Genomic DNA, 19,581 nt, shown 5'->3' on the forward strand with positions numbered 1-19,581 from the left:
TGTTGCTACCCTTCTAGCAAGTAGAAAGCCGATAACAACTAGAATCTATGGTAGAACCTGGGCTAAGTTCTTGTCTACCTCGGGTCAGTCTGCCAAAGGGAGGGTTCCTATTGAGGCCATACTAGAATTCCTCCAGAAGGGGTTAAACATGGGACTAGCCACCAGTACTCTTAAGGTACAGGTATCTGCTCTGGGGGCACTGTATAATTATGACTTGGCAGCAAATAGATGGATCATTAGATTTATTAAAGCCTGTCATAGATCCAGACCTATTCCTGTTCCAAGAATGCCTCCTTGGGACCTTAATTTAGTTCTGGAAGCATTAACCAAACCTCCCTTCGAGCCCTTAGAGAAGGTTTCAGAAAAAATCTTAACTTTAAAGACTGCGCTATTGGTGGCCCTGACATCAGCTCGTAGAGTCAGTGACTTACACGCACTATCCATTAACCATCCATTCACTCAAGTATGTATGGATAGAGTAATCTTAAGACCAGACCCGGCCTATCTTCCAAAGGTAGCCTCCAAGTTCCATAGGACTCAAGTAATCACTCTCCCTTCCTTCTATCCTAATCCTAGGGATTCTGAGGAATATAAGCTTCACACCTTAGATGTTAGGAGGGTGTTAGTCCAGTATTTGGAAGTGACAAAAGCCTGGAGAAAGAGTGACGCTTTATTTATATCCTTTCAGGGGGCTAGGAAAGGACTTAAGGTTACAAGGGGGACCATAGCTAGATGGGTCAGGGATACTATTACCTTAGCCTACTCTTCTAGCAATCTGCCGGTTCCTGAGAACCTGAAGGCCCATTCCACCAGAGCGGTAGCTGCTTCCTGGGCTGAGAAGGCGGATGTGCCCATCGACATTATATGTAAGGCGGCAACTTGGTCATCCCCTGCTACATTTTACAAACATTACCGTCTTGACCTTTCCTCTTCTACTGATCTGTCCTTTGGTAGAAGGGTGTTGCAAGCGGTGATCCCTCCCTCTGGTATTTAATCTCTATAAATCTCTCAGGTGGTGCTGTCATGGGAGAAGGGGAAAAGATCCTAGTTACTTACCGTTAACGGGATTTTACAGAGCCCATGACAGCACCCTATTAATTCCCTCCCCTTTATCACTGTGGTGTGCACTTTTTTTAAGGTGTTTAGTACATATGTTGAGGTGGTGGTTATGTATTAACCTGTCTTCGGAGGCCCTCTCATGCTCTGAAACAAAAAACTGATGCGGAGGAGAGGTACCGCCTTTTTATTCAGTAGGTTCCTGTCCTTGGTGGGCGGATACCCTCTCTCAGGTGGTGCTGTCATGGGCTCTGTAAAATCCCGTTACCGGTAAGTAACTAGGATCTTTTTTGGGTAGAGGATTGCTTGGTAGGTGCTCAAACACCAAATCTCCCAGTGATTGCAAGATTAGGTCTTGGGAGCCCTGAGAATTAGTGATGAGCGAACCCGCTCGCCACTACTCGGTACTCGCCCGAGCATCATGGTGCTTGGCGCTCTGCAAGTATTTCCGGGTTGCTCGGGCGGGAACTCGGGTCCCCTCCCAGCATGTTTGGCGCTCTTTAGAGAGCCAATGATACGTGCACTGTAATGCCGTAGCCATGTTCGTTGTGGGCATTACAGTGATTGGCTGGCTGCACAGCGTCATCAGGTCTATATCAGACCTGAAGCCGCCATACTCGTCAGTCACTCTGGATCAGACAGTGTAGGGAGAGCTGCTGCTGTGTCAGGGAGAGATTTAATCGTGTATTAGGTAGTGTAGGGAGAAAAACCGTACATTACACATCCATCTTAACAAACAGTCCTTTTGAGGACTAACTAATCCATCTGCAGAGAGATCAGGCAGGCAGTGTATATAGGCAGGCAGGATATATAACAGACTGCAGTGCACATAGGACAAGAGGCTCCATTCCAGTAATTCGTTCTGCTGCTGTTATATTTCTAGAAATAGGCCCAGGTCTCAGGGGCCAGGAATAATTGCATCTTAATCCTCATTATTTGCTTAAAAAGCAATCCAGAGAACTCAGTTTTTCTGCGCCATTTGCTTGTTGGCACTGCAGAATACAGCCAGGTTCTTTCCATATTACAGTGCTAAAAATCCAGCTATTTAAAACTGTTTTTCCCCTCCCCCATGACAGCACACCTTGAGAGGATCCGCCCCACCAAGGACAGGAAACCGTCTGAAATAAAAGGGCGGCACCTCTCCCTCGCTTCAGTTGGTTTCCGGTCCTTGATGGGGAACCTGTCTGGAAGAAAGAAGACTTACCTGAGGCTGTCCCAGTGTGGAAGAGCGGGCACTGGCCTGTGCACCGGGTTCAGTATCCCAGAAGCGCCGTCCGCAGCTTCCCCTGGGGTCTCTGCGCTGAGCGGGGCGCACGAGGTGAGGCAGGCTCTGTCCTCCCGGAGATCGCGGCGCCGTCCTCCCCCTGCAGTGTGGAATGCTTCCGGGTGTGACGCGCCTGACGTCACGGTGCAGGGCACGCTGGGAGCGGCGCGCTGGGTGACGTCAGGAGGCGGCGCCGATCCAAGATGGCGGCGCCCATCGGTGCGTCCCAGGCCGGTTTTTTTCAACGGCGCTCCGGCCTGAGGAAGGGGGAGGGCCCACAGACCGGAGGAGGCTGGATGGCCCTATATTTAAGGGGGGGGGGGAGCTATCCTGGAAGCGTGGTGCGCTTCTGAGACATGGCTGATCCAGATAGCCAGGAGCAGCAGCAGCTTACCCCCCCACCTCAGCAACAGAAAAAGCAGAGGGATGCATCGTATACAGACAGCCGCTCGAGTAATCGTAGTGGCAGCCGCAGGAGTAAGGCTTCGAGTGCCTCGGGACCATCTAGAATGGAATCATCGGTTCCGCGACAGCCTCGGAATCCGGTACCCGTTTGTGACCTCCGAGGGTGAGTGAGCTTCGTGAATGTCACTGGTTAGTAACGGGAAGTCTCTTATGTGCTTCCTTTTTTTAGGAGCCTAAGAAGAGTAGTGCCAAGCAAAAGCATAGAATGTGTGCCCTTTGCCAAGCTTCTCTCTCAGTAGAGTGGCAGAAACCACTTTGCCAGGGCTGTGTGACCAAAACCATAGCTGAGAATTCCCGGGATTTTGCTGCAAATTTAAAGTCCATAGTACATGCAGAAGTTCAGGGGTCCCTGAAAGGGTTCCTTAGAGGGAAGAAAAGGCCCCGTAGAGAGGTTTCCTCCGTCTGATTCCTCCCAGTCCGAGGAGCAGTGGGATTCATCGTCCTCTTCCTCATCGGGGGGCGGTAGACCCTGCTTCCCCATTGAGAATACAGACAGACTGGTTAGAGCAGTAAGATCAACCATGGGTCTGGAGGAAGAGAGAGCATCTAAATCCCGGGAGGACATCATGTTTGCGGGCTTGGGAGAGAAGAGACTCTCATTTCCGGTTAACAGTAAGATTCAGGGCCTCATTGACCGGGAGTGGAGGAGACCTGAGAGATCAGGGGCTTTACCCTCCTTCGCCAAAAGAAGGTACCCCTTCGAAGAGAAGGATGCGGAACCTTGAGATAAGATCCCCAAGGTGGACGGGACTGTGGCAAGGTCATCGAAAAGATCTTCCCTGCCCTTGGAGGACTCTGGCGTCCTAAAAGATGCCCTGGATAAAAGAGCTGACTCCTTCCTGCGCCACACGTGGGAGGCGGCGGCAGGTGGCCTAAAACCAGCGGTGGCTAGCACCTGTGTGGCGAGGTCGTTGATGGTGTGGCTCCAACAGCTGGAAGACCAGCTTAAAGATAAAAAGGTCTCCAGACAGGCAATACTTGCAGAGCTACCTCTAATACAAACAGCATCGGCCTTCCTGGCCGACTCTTCAGCTGACTCGGTCAGACTGTCAGCTAGGGCAGCGGGACTATCCAACGCAGCCAGGCGGGCCTTGTGGCTCAAAGGTTGCCCAGGCGACCTACCTTCGAAACAGAAACTGTGCTCCCTCCCGTGTGATAGTAGACTCCTGTTTGGCCAAAAGTTAGAAGACCTGTTAGAAAAAGCAGGCGATAAAACCAAAGGGTTCCCGGGATTTTCGGGGGAACCAAGAAGATTTAGTTTTCGGAGGAGAAAATTTAACTGGGGTCGTCCTCCGGGAGACAAAAAGAAATGGGAAGCCAAGTCCAAAAAAGAATCGGGCTACATGTTTGGAGGACCATCTTCGAGTTTGAAGAGATCCTCCCAATGACGCCAGGCTGGAAGTGGGTGGAAGGCTTTCCCACTTTCTTCCAGCTTGGGATGCGATAACAGCAAACCCCTGGATTCTGAAAATTATCAGTGGGGGCCTGAAGATCCGATTCAGCCAGACCCCCTGGCGGACCTTTGTGGTTACCCCCCTATGAAAGGTCCAGGAAGAACAATTAGCCCTGGAAACAGAAGTGTTAGAGTTAGTAGGAAAGCAGGTCCTTCTCGAAGTACCAGCAACACAGAGAGGGAGGGGGTTCTATTCCCCACTATTCATGATAAAAAAAACAAACGGGTCCTTAAGGACCATCATCAACCTCAGGAGTCTGAACCAAGTAGTAGAAAACCAGACTTTCAAGATGGAGTCAGTAAGCTCGGCAGTGAAGCTCTTACATCGCAACTGCTTTATGGCTGTAATAGACTTGAAGGACGCATATTATCACGTCCCAATCCATCCGGAGTATCAGAAGTATCTGAGAGTAGCCCTGTTTATTCAGGGGAAGCTGAGGCATTTTCAGTTTGCTGCCCTACCCTTTGGCCTCTCCATTGCCCCGAGAATATTTACGAAACTAATAGCAGAAGTGACAGCCTTCCTACGGATCAAGAATGTAGTGATCGTGCCATATTTAGACGACTTCTTGATAATAGGGAAAACAGAAGCCCACTGCTCCAGTCAGCTCCTAGTGGTCACGGAAGTGTTGCATCAGCTGGGGTGGTTAGTAAATTTCCAAAAATCAAGACTAACCCCCTCCAGGACTCAGACCTTTCTGGGTCTAATCCTAGACTCTCGTCACCAAACCTGCTTCCTCCCAGAGGACAAAATCTGCAGGTTGATTGCATTAGTCTCTAAGGCCATTCAAGCTCCAGAGATGTCTCTGAGAGAGGCAATGTCCCTCCTGGGTTCTATGACTGCCTGTCTCCCAGCAGTAATGTGGGCCCAGGGGCATATGAGGCGGCTTCAGTGGGAGGTCCTGTCAGCACAGAGGTCCTGCAACGGGCGTTTAGAAGGCAGGCTCTCTCTCTCCCCAGAAGTAGTAGATTCCCTTTCGTGGTAGACAGTCAGGGGAAATCTGACCGCAGGCGTTCAATGGTCCAGACCAGTAGATCGGGTAATTACGACCGACGCAAGCAGTTCCGGATGGGGGGGTCATCTGGCAGAACTCTCAATACAGGGTCACTGGGCTTACCACGAGGGGGGAGCATCCTCAAACTTAAAGGAGCTTTGGGCAGTAGAAAGATCCCTCAGGGGCTTCCTCCCTCACATCCAAAATCACCATGTCCAGGTCAGGTCCGACAACCGGACAGCAGTAGCCTATGTGAATCACCAAGGAGGGACAAGGTCACGCCTTCTGATGGTGGTGGCAGACAGGATCCTTGGTCTAGCAGAGCGAAACCTCCTAACCCTCAGCGCTCTTCACATAAAGGGGATAGAAAACGTGAAAGCAGATTTTCTAAGCCGCCATACCCTAAGACAGGGGGAGTGGGGGTTGAACCCGGAGGTCTTCCATCAGATTGTCCAGTTATGGGGGCAGCCAGACATAGACCTGTTCGCCACAAGGGCAAACAGAAAGGTGCAGAGATTTTGCTCCCTAAATCCGGCAGAAAATCCCCATGCCGTAGATGCCCTCCAGATTCCTTGGGGGTTCAGGAAGGCCTATGCCTTTCCGCCTTTAGTGATGATTCCAGTAGTGGTGAGGAAGATCCGGGAGGAAGGCGCCAGGGTGATTTTGATAGCCCCTTTTTGGCCCAAGAGGCCTTGGTTCTCTCTGCTTCGGCTAATGTCCGTGTCAGATCCCTGGATTCTACCAGAGAGGCCGGACCTTCTCATGCAGGGACCAGTATTCCATGCCCAGGCCAGGGGGTTCCATCTTTCGGCATGGAATTTGAGAGGTCGCTATTGAGTAGCAAGGGGTTTTCACCAGGCTTAGTTTCTACTTTATTGGGGAGCAGAAAACCAATTGCAACTAAGATTTATAGCAGGGTTTGGGGTAAATTCCTAGAGTTTATAGATATCCCGCTATCGAGCAAACCTCCGATCAGAGGGATCCTGGAATTTCTGCAAAAGGGGCGGGACCTGGGTCTAGCTACAGGGACCCTTAAGGTTCAAGTTTCAGCTTTGGGAGCACTCTACAACTGTGATCTGGCTGGGAATAGGTGGATCTCGAGGTTTATCAAGTCCTGTGCCAGAGCAGGACCGGTTAGGTCCATGGGTGTTCCTCCTTGGGACCTGAACTTAGTCTTGAACGCTCTTACTAGTGAACCATTCAAACCCCTACACAAGGTTTCTCCAAAAATTCTCACCCTTAAGGCCACTAGGAGGATGGTCTTAACGTCAGCCCGTAGGGTGGGTGATCTGCAGGCCCTCTCGGTTAATCCTCCTTACACACAAATCTTTGAGGATAGGGTCACCTTGCGGCCAGATCCAGCATACCTTCCCAAGGTGGTATCTAGATTTCACCGTAGTCAGGAGATTGTGCTACCCTCGTTCTGCAGCAATCCCAAGAACCCAGGGGAAGTCAGGTTCCATAGCCTAGATGTTAGGAGGTCCCTGCTACAGTACATTCACATGACTAGTCTGTGGAGGAAAGACTGTTCTCTGTTCCTGGCCTTTCAAGGGTGTAGGAAAGGTCACGGGGTGTCCAAGGGTACCATCTCTAGGTGGCTCAGGGAGGCCATTTGCTTAGCCTATACGTCCACAGGGGTTCCAGCCCCGGACAATGTGAGGGCTCATTCCACCAGAGCCGTTGCAACCTCCTGGGCAGAGAGAGCAGACGTCTCGATCGAGCAGATATGTAGGGCTGCTACTTGGTCTACACCATCCACCTTCTTTAAGCACTATCGGTTGGATCTATCCTCTTCTGATCTCACCTTTGGGAGAAGGGTACTTCAGGCGGTGGTCCCTCCCTAGGGTGCTCATAAATTCTCCAAAATTCTCTCAAGGTGTGCTGTCATGGGGGAGGGGAAAACACCAAGGTTACTTACCGGTAGCCGGTTTTTCCTGAGCCCATGACAGCACCCGTAGTTTCCCCCCCTTATTTTTTCTATGTTTCTCACACCCTGGTGTGCACTGTTTGGGGTGGTGTGTATATGTATATTGTGGTGTTGGTTATGTGCCTAACCTGTTTAGGGAGGTCCTCTCAATGCTCTGTAAACAACTGAAGCGAGGGAGAGGTGCCTCCCTTTTATTCCAGACGGTTTCCTGTCCTTGGTGGGGCGGATCCTCTCATGGTGTGCTGTCATGGGCTCAGGAAAAACCGGCTACCGGTAAGTAACCTTGGTGTTTCTCCGTCACATGGCTCACATATACATTTTCAAAAAATACTGCCATTTCTGGCCTCCATTAAAAAAAAATTTCAGTGTCAGTGAAGCAATTCACAGCAGTTTGCTGTTCAAACTACTTACCTACAGGCCAGGTATTTAAAACTGTTTTCTCCGTCCCACGGATCACATATAAGTTCGCTCCAAACTCAGTCATGTGTAGTGAGCGTGGAAGATACTGTCCTCCATTTAAAATGGGCAAGGGACGGGGAACTGGACGTGATGGTAATGGTGCATGCAGAGGCCGAGGACAAGGCCGTGGGCAAGCCGAAATTGTGCCACAACAAACACCCACATCTTCTCGCCTGACCTTCCTGTCCCAATTTCTAGGGGACCGCAGCACACCACTATTGAACCCAGAGCAGTGTCAAAAGGTTGTTGGTTGGATAGCGGATAATGCTTCCAGTCTGGACTGCATATTCCTCACCCTGATCCTCCTTTCTCCCACCATGCCGAGTACCCAGAGACAACTGATTCCACACTTGGACACTCTGAAGAGCTGTTCACTTTTCCATTTATATATTCGGGCCTCTCGCCCGGTCCACTTGAAGCGGGGCAGGAGGAGATCGCGTGTAGCGATGCCCCAATATTTGTGCAGCCACGTTCACATGAAGGCGACGGTGGGAAAATGTCACAAGAGGTGGATGATGATGAGACACAATTGCCAGAGAGTCAGGAGGAGGACCAGGGTGCGGAAGTGGAAGTCTAGGTGGTGGACGATATAGTAACTGATCAAACCTGACATGCAGAGCGAGGACAGCAGCACACAGGGGGAGGGAGGCAGAGCACCCCAACAGGCAGGAAGAAGCAGTGTGGTGGCCGCAGACAGAAGGCAGGCAACCGTTCCCCATAACACCAACACTAAGGAAGTTGCCAGTACAACTGTTGGGTCTTCCCGAGTCTGGTTGTTTTTTAAAGACTCTGTCGATAACCCCAAAAAGGCCATTTGCACCACCTGCCAGGCCATCATCAGCAGGGGTGTCAAAATGACCAGCCTGACCACCACCAGCATGATCAGGCACATGGCAGCAAAGCACCCGACTTTGAGCCTAATGCCAGGGTCCAGGAACAGTGTCTGCGGGTGACACCATTGCATCTTCCGCTGTTGTGGATGCAAGCCAATCCCCTGTCCATGGTGCATGCGAAGATGCCTCCTGCTCTGCACCTGTCGTTGCACACTCTCAAGTAGCAGCATCAGGAAGCACCAGTCCTTGGAACGCAAGCGCAAATATGCAGCTAACGCCCCACAGGCCACACTACTAAATTCTCACATTTCCCGACTGCTTGCACTCGAAATGTTGCCTTTTAGGCTCGTGGAGACGGAAGCATTCCACAACCTAATGGCGGCAGCCGTCCCTCGGTACTCTATCCCTAGCTGCCACTATTTCTCCCAGTGTGCCGTCCCCCATTACACAAGCACGTGTCCCAAAGCATTAGCCGTGCTCTCAACAATGCAGTTAAAGGTAAAGTCCACCTAACCATGGACACGTGCTTGTGGGCAGGGACGGTACATCTCGCTGATGGCACACTGGGTTAACATAGTGAAAGCCGGGACCCAGGAGGATCTTGGGATGGAACACGTCCTCCCGACACCAAGGATTGCGGGCCCTAGGTCAATCAGGGTTGCCCCCACGGTCTACAGCTCCTGCACCTTATCCTCCTCAGCCTCCTTCTCCTCTTCAGCCTCCATCTCTGAAATGACAACATCAGTCACAAGCTGGAAGCCCTGCAGCACTGCCTCGGCCAAGCGGCAACAGGCTGTGCTGAAGCTTATATGCTTAGGTGAAAAACTGCACAAGGCTGAAGAGTTGTGGACAGCTCTGAAAGAGCAGGCAGATCTGTGGCTCACACCGCTGAACCTACAGCCAGGCATGGTCATGTGTGACAATGGCCGGAACCTGGTGGCGGCTCTGAAGCGAGGCGAGCTCACACACGTACCATGCCTGGCCCATGTGCTTAACCTTGCGGTTCAGCAGTTTCTGAAATCATACCTGGAGCTGTCGGATCTGCTTGTTAAAGTACTCCGCCTGTGTTGCCATTTTAGAAAGTCAGCTACAGCTTCCGCCGCCCTTGCAGTGTTTCAGCAGTGTTTGCAGCTTCCGGCTCACAGACTGGTGTGTGATGTCCCCACTCGTTGGAACTCTACACTGCAGATGTTGGGAAGGATTTGTGAGCAGAAGAGGGCAGTTGTTGAGTACCGGCATCAACAAGGCCGTCGGTATTCAGTTCAGACTCCACACATAAGAGCTCAGGAGTGGACATGGATTTCAGACATATGTACCATCCTCCAAAACTTTGAGGACTCCACCAAGATGGTGAGTGGCGATGACTCCATAATTGGCTTCACCTTCCCGCTTCTGTCTTCTGAAATGCTCTCTGCTCACAATCAAAGATTGGAGCAAGGAACCATACAGGGTAATTACACACAGCCAAGCCTCATCTCATCCCAACGTGGATTGGGTGACAATGAGGAGGAGGAAGGACAGGAGCTAGTTTCATGCACTATAGATGGTACTACCTGCACAGCTGTCATACCATCTGTTCAGCGTGGAAAATTTTGGGTGACAGCCATTACTGGTTGGTGACACTTCTAGACCCACGCTACAAGGAGAACTTTATATCTCTTATTCCTGAGGCAGACAGGTCTACAAAAATGGTGCTGTACCAGAAGACCCTTGTTGTGGAACTATTAAAAAAAAAAAAAAAAAATTCCCATCTGAAAATGCTGGCGGCAGAGGGCACACTTCGTTGGAAAACCATGGAGTACAGGCGAGAGAGACACAACTTCAATCCAGCAGAGGCAGGGGAACACTGTCAAAGTTCTGGGAGAGTTTTCTCAGCCCCTCCCATCAGACAGGCCCTGAGGCGCGGGGTACTCTCACAAGGAGTGCAAAGTTTGGGACGATGCTGAGGGAGTACCTTGCTGACTGTACCAATGTCCTCCATGATTCCGCTGTGCCTTATAATTATTGGGTATCCAAGCTGGATATGTGGAATGAACTGGCTCTCTATGCCTTGGAGGTCCTTGCCTGCCCTGCCGCCAGTGTTTTATCAGAGCGGGTTTTTAGTGCCGCTGGTGGAATTATAAGTGATAAGCGCATCCGCCTGTCAACTGAAAATGCTAACTTCTCAGACTTCTCAACACCACCGAATGATAGCAGCGTTACAAACTCCAATCCAGTGTCTTTTCTTGAGAGGTGTATTCCCATGCACCTTTTCACACCCACACATGGGTATACGCTTCCTGATTTTGGCTATTTGCTCTTATCCTCCTCCTTCTTCTCATCCTCAACCATCATATCATCACGGTGACCATGGTCCGTGATGCAACACCCACCTAATTTTTTTAAAGGGTGTTTATGATGCCTGTAATGAATTTTTTTTTTTTTGATACAGTATGTTCATGTATACCCCCCAGGGGTAAATGTTTGTCAGCCCATATACTTAGTTCATGGGCATTACAAGTATAGGAGGCCCGCTCCTTTCTAATGGGAACATTTTTTTTTTTATGAGGCCCTCCTCCACGTCTCTTCCAAGGGGCATTGAAGTGCCTCCAAATTTTTTGCATTCACTGCATAGGCCAACACTATGGGAGACTCTCTCCTTTCTAATGGGAATTTGTCATTACTGTGGCCCTGCTCTATGTCTTTAAATTCTTAGTGAGGTTTTTCCTAAAATTAGTCAGCTGTTGGACTCACTGCATACCCTATAACTGTATAGCAGACCCTCTCCTTTATAATGGGAACATGTCGTACCAGGTTACTGTGGACCTGCTCCGTGTGTCTTTAAATTTAGTGGGGTTTTTCCCAAATTTTGCCAGCCCTTGCAGTCACAGCATGGGCATTACCACTATAGGAGACCCTCTCCTTTATAATGGGAACATTTTTTTTTTTTTTTTTTTTATACTGAGACCCTCCTCTGTCTCTTCAAAGGGGTATTGGGTTGCGTCCAAAATTTTGGCAGCCCTTGCAGTCACTGGATACGCAATAACAGTATGGGAGACCCACTTGTTAATAATGGGAACAACAAAGCATAGTCGGCTGATGGCTCTCTAACAATAGCTAGGGCCGACTGCTAGCCTTTTTAGAATAGTAAGGGCCGTCTGATGTCCCTATAAAAATAGGCTTTATGACTTTCAGAGTCCCTCCATCATAAATAAAACAGGAAGTGTCTGATGATGTGTCACACACCACATTGCCAGCTAAGGTTGTAAAATGTTAAAATGACATTTCCCGGTGAATGCATTTGTCTTAAAAAACAAAACAAAACAAAATATGATCTTTCTTTAGTATAAAAAACAGCGTCGCCAATTTACCAACAATGTAATCACATTGTTCAGCTCATGCACCTCCTCCTCCATCTCCGAAATGACCACATCAGTTACAAGCTTGCAGCACCTGCCTTGGCCAAGCGGCAACAGGCTGTGCTGAAGATAACATACTTAATGCTTAATTGACAAACCGCCCAGCGCTGCAGAGTTGTTGAAAGCTGTAACACAGCAGCCTGAACTGTGGCTCTCACCGCTGAACATACAGCCAGGCATGGTCGTGTGTGACAATGGGTGGAACCTGGTGACGGAGAAATGACAGCCGGGGTAGATACGGTTTCCCTCTACGCCAGTCCTTTCACCGAGCTAAAGAATATGGCTGTGGTGAAATACAACTCCCACTGAGAAGCTGTTTCAGATTGAAAAACATTGTGCCCACCAGAGGATTTGATTCTGAGGGCTAACCTTTCTCCCTCGCTCAAGAACCCCACAGCAGCTGCAAAGTTAGCACTATCATGAACTCTCCTGAGGTAGAAGCCAAGGCACACCAGAGGATTCTCTGGTGGGACCGTCCAACCCTGCTGAGAAGCAGTCCTGGCTAAGAAAACTGTGTGGAAGGTTCCCGGACGCTCTATTTTTACTGAGGAGGAAACATGCGCAAACACGGGGAGAACATACAAAATCCTTGCAGATGTTGTCCTTGCTGGGATTTGAACCGACGATCCCAGCGCTGCAAGTCTTCAGTGCTAACCACTGATCCAATGTGCTGCCGTTCACCCTCTAATATCTAACTGGCTGGAGAAACTTGCACCTACTGCCACTCTATCTTCAGCTCCTTTGTGAGAAAATGTATTTGGGCAGCCACTCAGTCTACCAAATAAAATTACTGAGAAGGAAATTGGAGATGGCTTCTCTACTGGTACTGGGGGCAATGCTAATACCATGGTGTCGTACCATAGTTTGCTGGAAATATTCCAGGCTGGTAGGAGGCAAGCAAATTCCCCCAGAAAAGTACCAGCAGTTATGTTCAGGGACCCGCGCTTGCAGAAGACAGACAACACCGGGAGAAATAGTGACGGCTGGGGACAGAGTATGGACACGAGGCATGTGGTTGTGAAAAGCTTCCTCCTCCACGAGCCTAAAAGGCCACATTTCAAGTGCAAGCAGCTTTATAGGACTTCCTGGGAGAACTGACATGCAGGCTAGATAGGGTTTCCCTCTATGCCAGTCCTTTCACCGAGCTAAATACAACTGTTAGCAAAAAAAAGTTGTGGACTGGCTCCGTACCGTCCCTGGCCACATTCACCTGTCCATGTGTTTGTGGTTAGGCGGTCCTTCCCAGTAAGTGCACTGGGGAGGGCACGGGTAATGTTGTGGGACACGTGCTTGTGGAAGGCTAAGGCGATACCGGGAAATATAGTGGCGGCTGGGGACAGAGTATGGACACCCGGCCGCCGCCGGCATGAGGTTATGTAAAGCTTCCGCCTCCACGAGCTTAATAGGCCACATTTCAAGTGCAAGCAGCTGTCAAAAATTTGGCAGTACAGTATTGCAGCCTGTGGGTGGCTGGCTGCCTGCATACTTGCGCTTGCATTCCAAGGAATGGGGTAGGGACAACTGAACGCTACAGTGGGACAAGGACGTGGATGGTGATTGTTGCAAGTCTGCAACAACAGGTGCATGGTGGGAGGCATCTTCGCATGCGCCAAGGATCACGTATGATGGGCACACTTTTAGGCAGTGACCTGGAAGTCAGAGATGCTTCCAGAGGTCTTCCCCATCCTGTTACCATGTCTTTTCAGCACTTTATGCATGTGTCTGATGTGTCACACACATGGCCAGATAAGGTTGTAAAATGTTAAAATGACATTTCCTGGTGAATGCATTTGTCTTGGTTGAAAGCAATGCAAAAGTGCAAAAAACGCATCAAAAATGCACCGTGTGAACATAGCCCAAGGTGTGGAGGAGTATTTTTGGTTATTTTGCCTTATATACAAGTCATTACCCTGGAAAGGATGTTCCTTAACATATTTCCCAGGAAAATCCATTTTGGTTTAGTTTTTGTATGTTTTATTGTGAGTCCGTAAAAGTGGCGTAATACTCTGACAACGTTGTTCACAGCAGTAACCTGGGAGTCAGAAATGCTTCCAGGGGTCTTCCCCATGCTGTTCCCATGTCATTTGAGCACTGTTATCGATTTTGGGCAATTTTTAGGCCCTCTGCAGACCGCCGGGGGGAGCCGCCTGAAAAAATGCTGGAGTTTCCCATAGACATACATTGGGCTCGTTGCTCGGGTCGAGCACCCGAGTATTCCGATTTGCTCAACCCGAGCAACTAGTACCCAAGCATTTTAGTGCTCGCTCATCACTACTGAGAATGAAGCTCTGCAGCCTAATCCTGAATAGATCTTGCTCAGCATTCTCTCCATTCATTGTCAATGGAAATGCAAGAAATAGGCCGCCTGAGATCACAACTAAAATGATTATTTTTTATTTTTCTCATCAATGACAGCACCTCAGAGAGGGGATCCGCCATTCAAGGACAGGAAACCTACAGAATAAAAGGGCGGTACGTCTCCCTCACATCAGTTGGTTTCCTGTCTTTGATGGGTGAACCTTTAGTGGGCGTACCTGAAAGAAAATGGACATCAGGAAGTTTTCCAGGCCTGGCCAGGTCGATTCAGGCAGTAGGGATGCCCCTGCCTTGGCTGGTGCAGGATCCTGAAGCACCACCACTGGGTCCAGGGGCCATCATGGGTGAGCAGAGGAGCGCAGCCGTGGCACCACAACTGTGGGTTGCCAGCTTCCACGCATCCCGTTCTACAGGGGGGGGTGTGCCGGAGGTGCTTTGATGTGGGAACCAGGGTTGTGTGTCCCAAAGTAGTGTCGGACGATGGAGCCGGAAGATGCCGGGAGGAACACGCTGGAGGCTGGTTCCATTTTTGAAAAGCAGTTGAAATACCAGGAAGGTGTTCTGTCCAGCTTCTGCAATCCCTTCAGGCAAAATAAAGGAATCTAAGGAGCCAGAAGAACAGCAGCAACAGAAGCAGTGGCAGCAGCAGCAGAAACAGTGGCAGCAGCAAAAGGTGCGGCAGAATGAGGATTCCCAGACGACTTCACAGCGTCGTGAGCATGGCAGTGGACTTTAGGGTGGAAGAAGCAGCAGGTCTACGCAGAAGAGCAGAGGCTCCAGCACGGTGGACAAATCTCCGACCTCCAGAGGAGATCTATCAGCCGATATGATCCCTCCTCCAAATCCGGTACCCCTGATTACTTCTGATTGGTAAGTGATCTTTGGAAAAATTCAATTTGTAATAGGGGTCCCCTTTCTTCTCATTTGCTGTAGGGAAGAAATTGTGTAACGAAGGCCAAGCACAGGGATTGTGCACTTTGAGAGAATGAGTTGCCAGTTACCTGGGAGAAAAAACTCTGCCAGTCATGCAGTAAACAAATGTTGTGAGGAGACCTTTAACTTTGTCTCCGAAATAAGATCAATAATTTAAAACTAAAGTAAAAAATTCCATTACATCCCTGTCCCAAAGGGAGGGTAGTAGGGATAAGAAATCTAGGAAATGGTGCACAGTCTGATGTTTCCAATCCTTCAGAGGAAGAAGGGGAAAAGAGGGACACAGGCTCATCTACTTCAACTTCATCAGAAGAAGACCTAAGAAGGCATCACTGCTTTCCGGTGGAAGAGATTGATAAACTTGTTAAAGCCATTGGTTCTACTACACCCATTGTGGATCTAAGACCAGAAAGGTCTATACAAAACATAATGTTCGGCGGTCTAGAGCAGAAAAAGCGCCGTTCATTTTCCCTATAATGAGAAAATTCAATCATTAATTTAAAAGAGAATGGGTGGGAAAAAATTTAAAGGGAAAAATCACTCTCTCCCATCTTTCAAAAAGGAAGTATTCCTTTGAAGATTAATCCCCATCATCCTGGGACAAAGCTCCAAAATTAGATGTAGCAATAACTAAAGCCTTTGAAAAGTTTTCCCTACCCCTTGAGGACATGGTGGTGTTGAAAGATCCCCGATATAAAGAGGAACATGCCTTCCTTAAAGAAGTTGTCCACTACTTTGACATTGATGCCCTATCCATAGGATAGGGCATCAATGTATGATCGACTCGGGTCCCACACGCGGCACCCCCGCCGATCAGCTGTTACTGATGCCGGCCGAAAGTCCATACCTGCGGTGCTTGGCGGTCCATCTGTAGTGGCCGCCTCGGGGTACTGCACATCCGCCTCCCATTCAATTGAATGGGAGTCAGATGTGCAGTAACAAGCATTGGCCACTACAACTTGACGGCCAGGCACCACAGGTAAGGACTTTTGACCGTCGCCCCCAGGACCGATAACAGCTGATCAGTGGGGGTGCCGTGTGTGGGACTCTGGCCAATCATACATTGATACCCCATCCTACGGATAGGGAATCCAATATGAAAGTAGTGGACAACTCCTTTAAAGGTTCCAGGTGGGGGTCTGAAGCCAACTGTAGCAGCAACCTGGACGGTGAGATCATTAATGATCTGAATAGATCATTTAGAGAAACAGATCTGGGACAAGGTACAAGGGACCATGTGTTAGACACCATTCCTCTGATGCGGGAGGCAGCTGTATTGCAGATGCCTCTGCCGATTCAGTTAGGTTGGCAGCCAAGTCGGTGGCTTTTTCTAATGAGGCTAGTAGGGCCATCTGACTAAAATGTTGGCTCAGGGATCTTCAAACAAAATCTAAACTCTGTTCTATTCCCTGTGAGGGCAAATTTTTGTTTGGGCCAGCATTGCAGGTCTGGTGTCAGCACCCGGGCAAGTGGGGGGGGGGCCCACTCTCTGTTGGGGATACCCACCCCCCCTGCTTGCTCAGAGCACCGGTACTTGCAATACTTGCCTCTGCCCGTTCCTCCGCAGGTTCAGCATCTCCGGACTGTGACGTCTCAGGGAAGAGAGCGTGATGATGTCACTTCAGTCTGCCCTCTGCTGAGCAGTCACAATGCAGAGAGTGGTAAGACAGCAATGCTGAGGAGTCCAGAGCAGCTGCAGCGAGGGAGAGGTGAGCATTTGATTTTTTATTTTTCTGTATGGAGCATTATATGGGGCTCATTATACTGTATGGAGCATTATATGGGGTTCATTATACTGTGTGTAAGACTGTGGTGCCCATAATTCTGCGTGGAGGACTATACACTCCAGTCTAAAATGAAATCTTTTGAATCCCCCTCAGGGCATGCACTGTGCGCTGCGAGGATTCGCCGGTTTCTGAGCTATTATAGGATTTAAAATAGATATCACTCATGTAACGTAAGATATAAGTGAAATCTTCGGCATTGTACTATACCTTTATTTCTCTGCGGTATCTGTTCACCATGAATCGTGGATGAATCGTGGTATGTGTTAAAGGGGCCCACTGAGACTTTCACCCAGGGCCCATGAAAACCTGGAACCGGCCCTTTTAAGGAGGTTTCCTTCCAGGTGAAGGAGAGAGAGAATTTTATTCCCCATTATTTCTGGTTAAAAAGCCGGGTGGAGCCTTCAGGATGATCATCAACCTGAAAAGCTGGAACAAATTCCTGAGAATTCAGACTTTAGAAATGGAATTAATAAAGACTGTAAAAATTATTTTCCCTTATTGCTTTGAGTCTTAGACCTGAAGGACGCATATTATCATATCCCATACGTAAGAATCACCAAAAGTTCAGCGTAGCGATTTCCATAAAGGGAATGATCAGACCCTTTCAGTACAGAGCCCTTCCATTCGGCATAGCAATAGCTCCCCGAGTATTTACTAAACTGTGGAAGTGATGGCGCACTTGTGGGAGAAAGACATTCTGATTATTCCTTCTCTAGGTGACTATTTGATAGTAGGCAACTCAGTCCAAGACTGAAGAAATCAATTGGAAGGGGTTATGACTTCCTTGGGATGGCTCTTAAATTTAAAGTCAAAACTACAGCCCAAAAAAAAAACATGCAGGAGTTCCTCTGTCTTATACTGGACAGGAATGTCTCCTTCCGGAAGAAAAAATAGAAGGTATTATCGGCCAGGTATCACAGGTATTGAAATCCCCCTCCATGTCCCTGAGGAAAGCCATGTCACAGCTGAGTTCCCTGACCTCTTGTATTCCGACTGTACTGTGGGCCCAGTTTCACACCAGGGAACTACAATGGAATGTCTTAAGGACCAAAATTTAGCCAGGGGAGTTCCTTAGGTAGACAGGATTACTCGAATTGTCACTCAGCCTTCCCGGCGCCTGCGCACAAGTTCCTTGCTCTACAAGGCTATACAGACAGCAGGGATTACTGCGCCTTGTGGTCAAGGTAAATTGCGCAGGTGCGGGATCCAGCCATGGGAACCTCGTGTCACAGGGCACTGTGACGGGGAGGGGGGGGATATGGAAATTAAGTTAATAGGCAGAGATTTCTTTACGTCCCCCGGATGGGAAGCATGTTAAAACAAATTTAATAAAAAGGAAGTTGAAAGCAAGCAAACCTCTAATATGGGACATACGGGTATGTAGAGATTTACATTTCTATCACCTGTATGTCCATATTAGAGGTCTGAAAAGTCCCAGGGTGTGACAGATTCCCTTTAATCAGCTGAAGGTCACTTCTCAATTGTGACCATTCACTCTAACCTTCAGCCAGTTAGAAGCTGCAGTTACAAGATGGCGGAGAGGGACTGGAGCAGCGCCGGGAAGAAGAGAACATGGTGGCTTGTAAGTATATTATGAGGCACAGGGAACATGGAACAATGATCCCATTACAGTAGTGAAATAAAAAAAAAACACCAGTGTGGTGCCATGAAGCAGCATTTGTGGTTGTCTGGCAACTAGGTCCACAGATAACATCGCTGGTATAAGGTTAACTGAGCATACAGGACACCCTCTTAACTAAAATTAATATGCTTATGTAAATCTATGAAAATTCCTTTGCATAAATCATCCTTTCTATCTACTTCCTTAGGACAACATAGAGGATGGCAGAGCCAGCATTTATCAATCTGTTGTCAGCAATACTAGCAAAGAAATTATGTGTTACAGTGATTTCCCGTTCCCAGAGGACTTTCCAAACTTTCTTCCTAATTCCAAGCTACTGGAGTACCTAAGAAAATATGCAGAACATTTTAATCTCCTGAAATATGTCCAATTCAAGGTAAAAAAAAAAATTTAAGGTCCACACATTTATTAATAGTTTGTATTTTTTGCAATTTTGTTCCCAATTGACCTTAAGAATACTGTTCTGTGTCTATTAGCGACTAATGTAATTGAAAATTGGATATACAGACATCAGACAAAGTATGTCCAACACTTAGGGAAACCGGAGTACAGTCACAGAGCAAACATGTTCACTTAAAGCTATTCATAAACCATTCCTTAAGATTGTTCTTTTTCAGAGCAAAAGCAAAGCCGTCATTGAATGGCTCCAAAATGTGTAGGAATCTGTTAGGGGTCTCTTCAGCAGAGTATGTCAACTTCTACACAGGCAGGGCTGCTTCTACAATTTGTGCTCACTGACTAATGAGGTGGCAGGGTTGCCAACAGTCTAGAAATTCCATAAAAATAGGACTTTTTTTTTTTTTTTTTTAAACTGAAGAAACTTAAACAAATTGTTTTGACAGTAAATGCAGCAAATCTCTTGTCAGAATTATGGGCTGTAGACATGTATCACTTATCATAATGGATTATTAAGGTTTTACAATATGTTCATAAAAAATATTGTGTGTGCATGATATTTTTGATGAGCTGTCCAGAGAAAAATAAGTCAAGTTGGCAACCCTTGTAGGTAGTCTTACGCAAGTGGTAGTCTCAATTCAAACTAAATTTCTAGCA

The 19,581-nt window shown here is 48.4% G+C and overlaps 1 protein-coding gene across 2 annotated transcripts in view; it reads left to right on the forward strand.

Annotated features, from left to right (window-relative positions):
* The window catches only part of LOC141156753 (dimethylaniline monooxygenase [N-oxide-forming] 2-like), an 84,502-nt gene that overhangs the window by 28,149 nt on the left and 36,772 nt on the right, over positions 1–19,581 (forward strand). For both annotated transcript variants that reach the window (XM_073643101.1, XM_073643102.1), the window contains one exon: positions 18,716–18,904. In XM_073643101.1, the coding sequence (XP_073499202.1) occupies positions 18,716–18,904 (189 nt within the window). The remainder of the gene's footprint in view (positions 1–18,715; positions 18,905–19,581) is intronic.

Source organism: Phyllobates terribilis, unplaced genomic scaffold (genome assembly GCF_046119375.1).
Source record: "Phyllobates terribilis strain yellow unplaced genomic scaffold, ASM4611937v1 Scaffold_8__6_contigs__length_399053987, whole genome shotgun sequence".
Classification (NCBI taxonomy): domain Eukaryota; kingdom Metazoa; phylum Chordata; class Amphibia; order Anura; family Dendrobatidae; genus Phyllobates; species Phyllobates terribilis.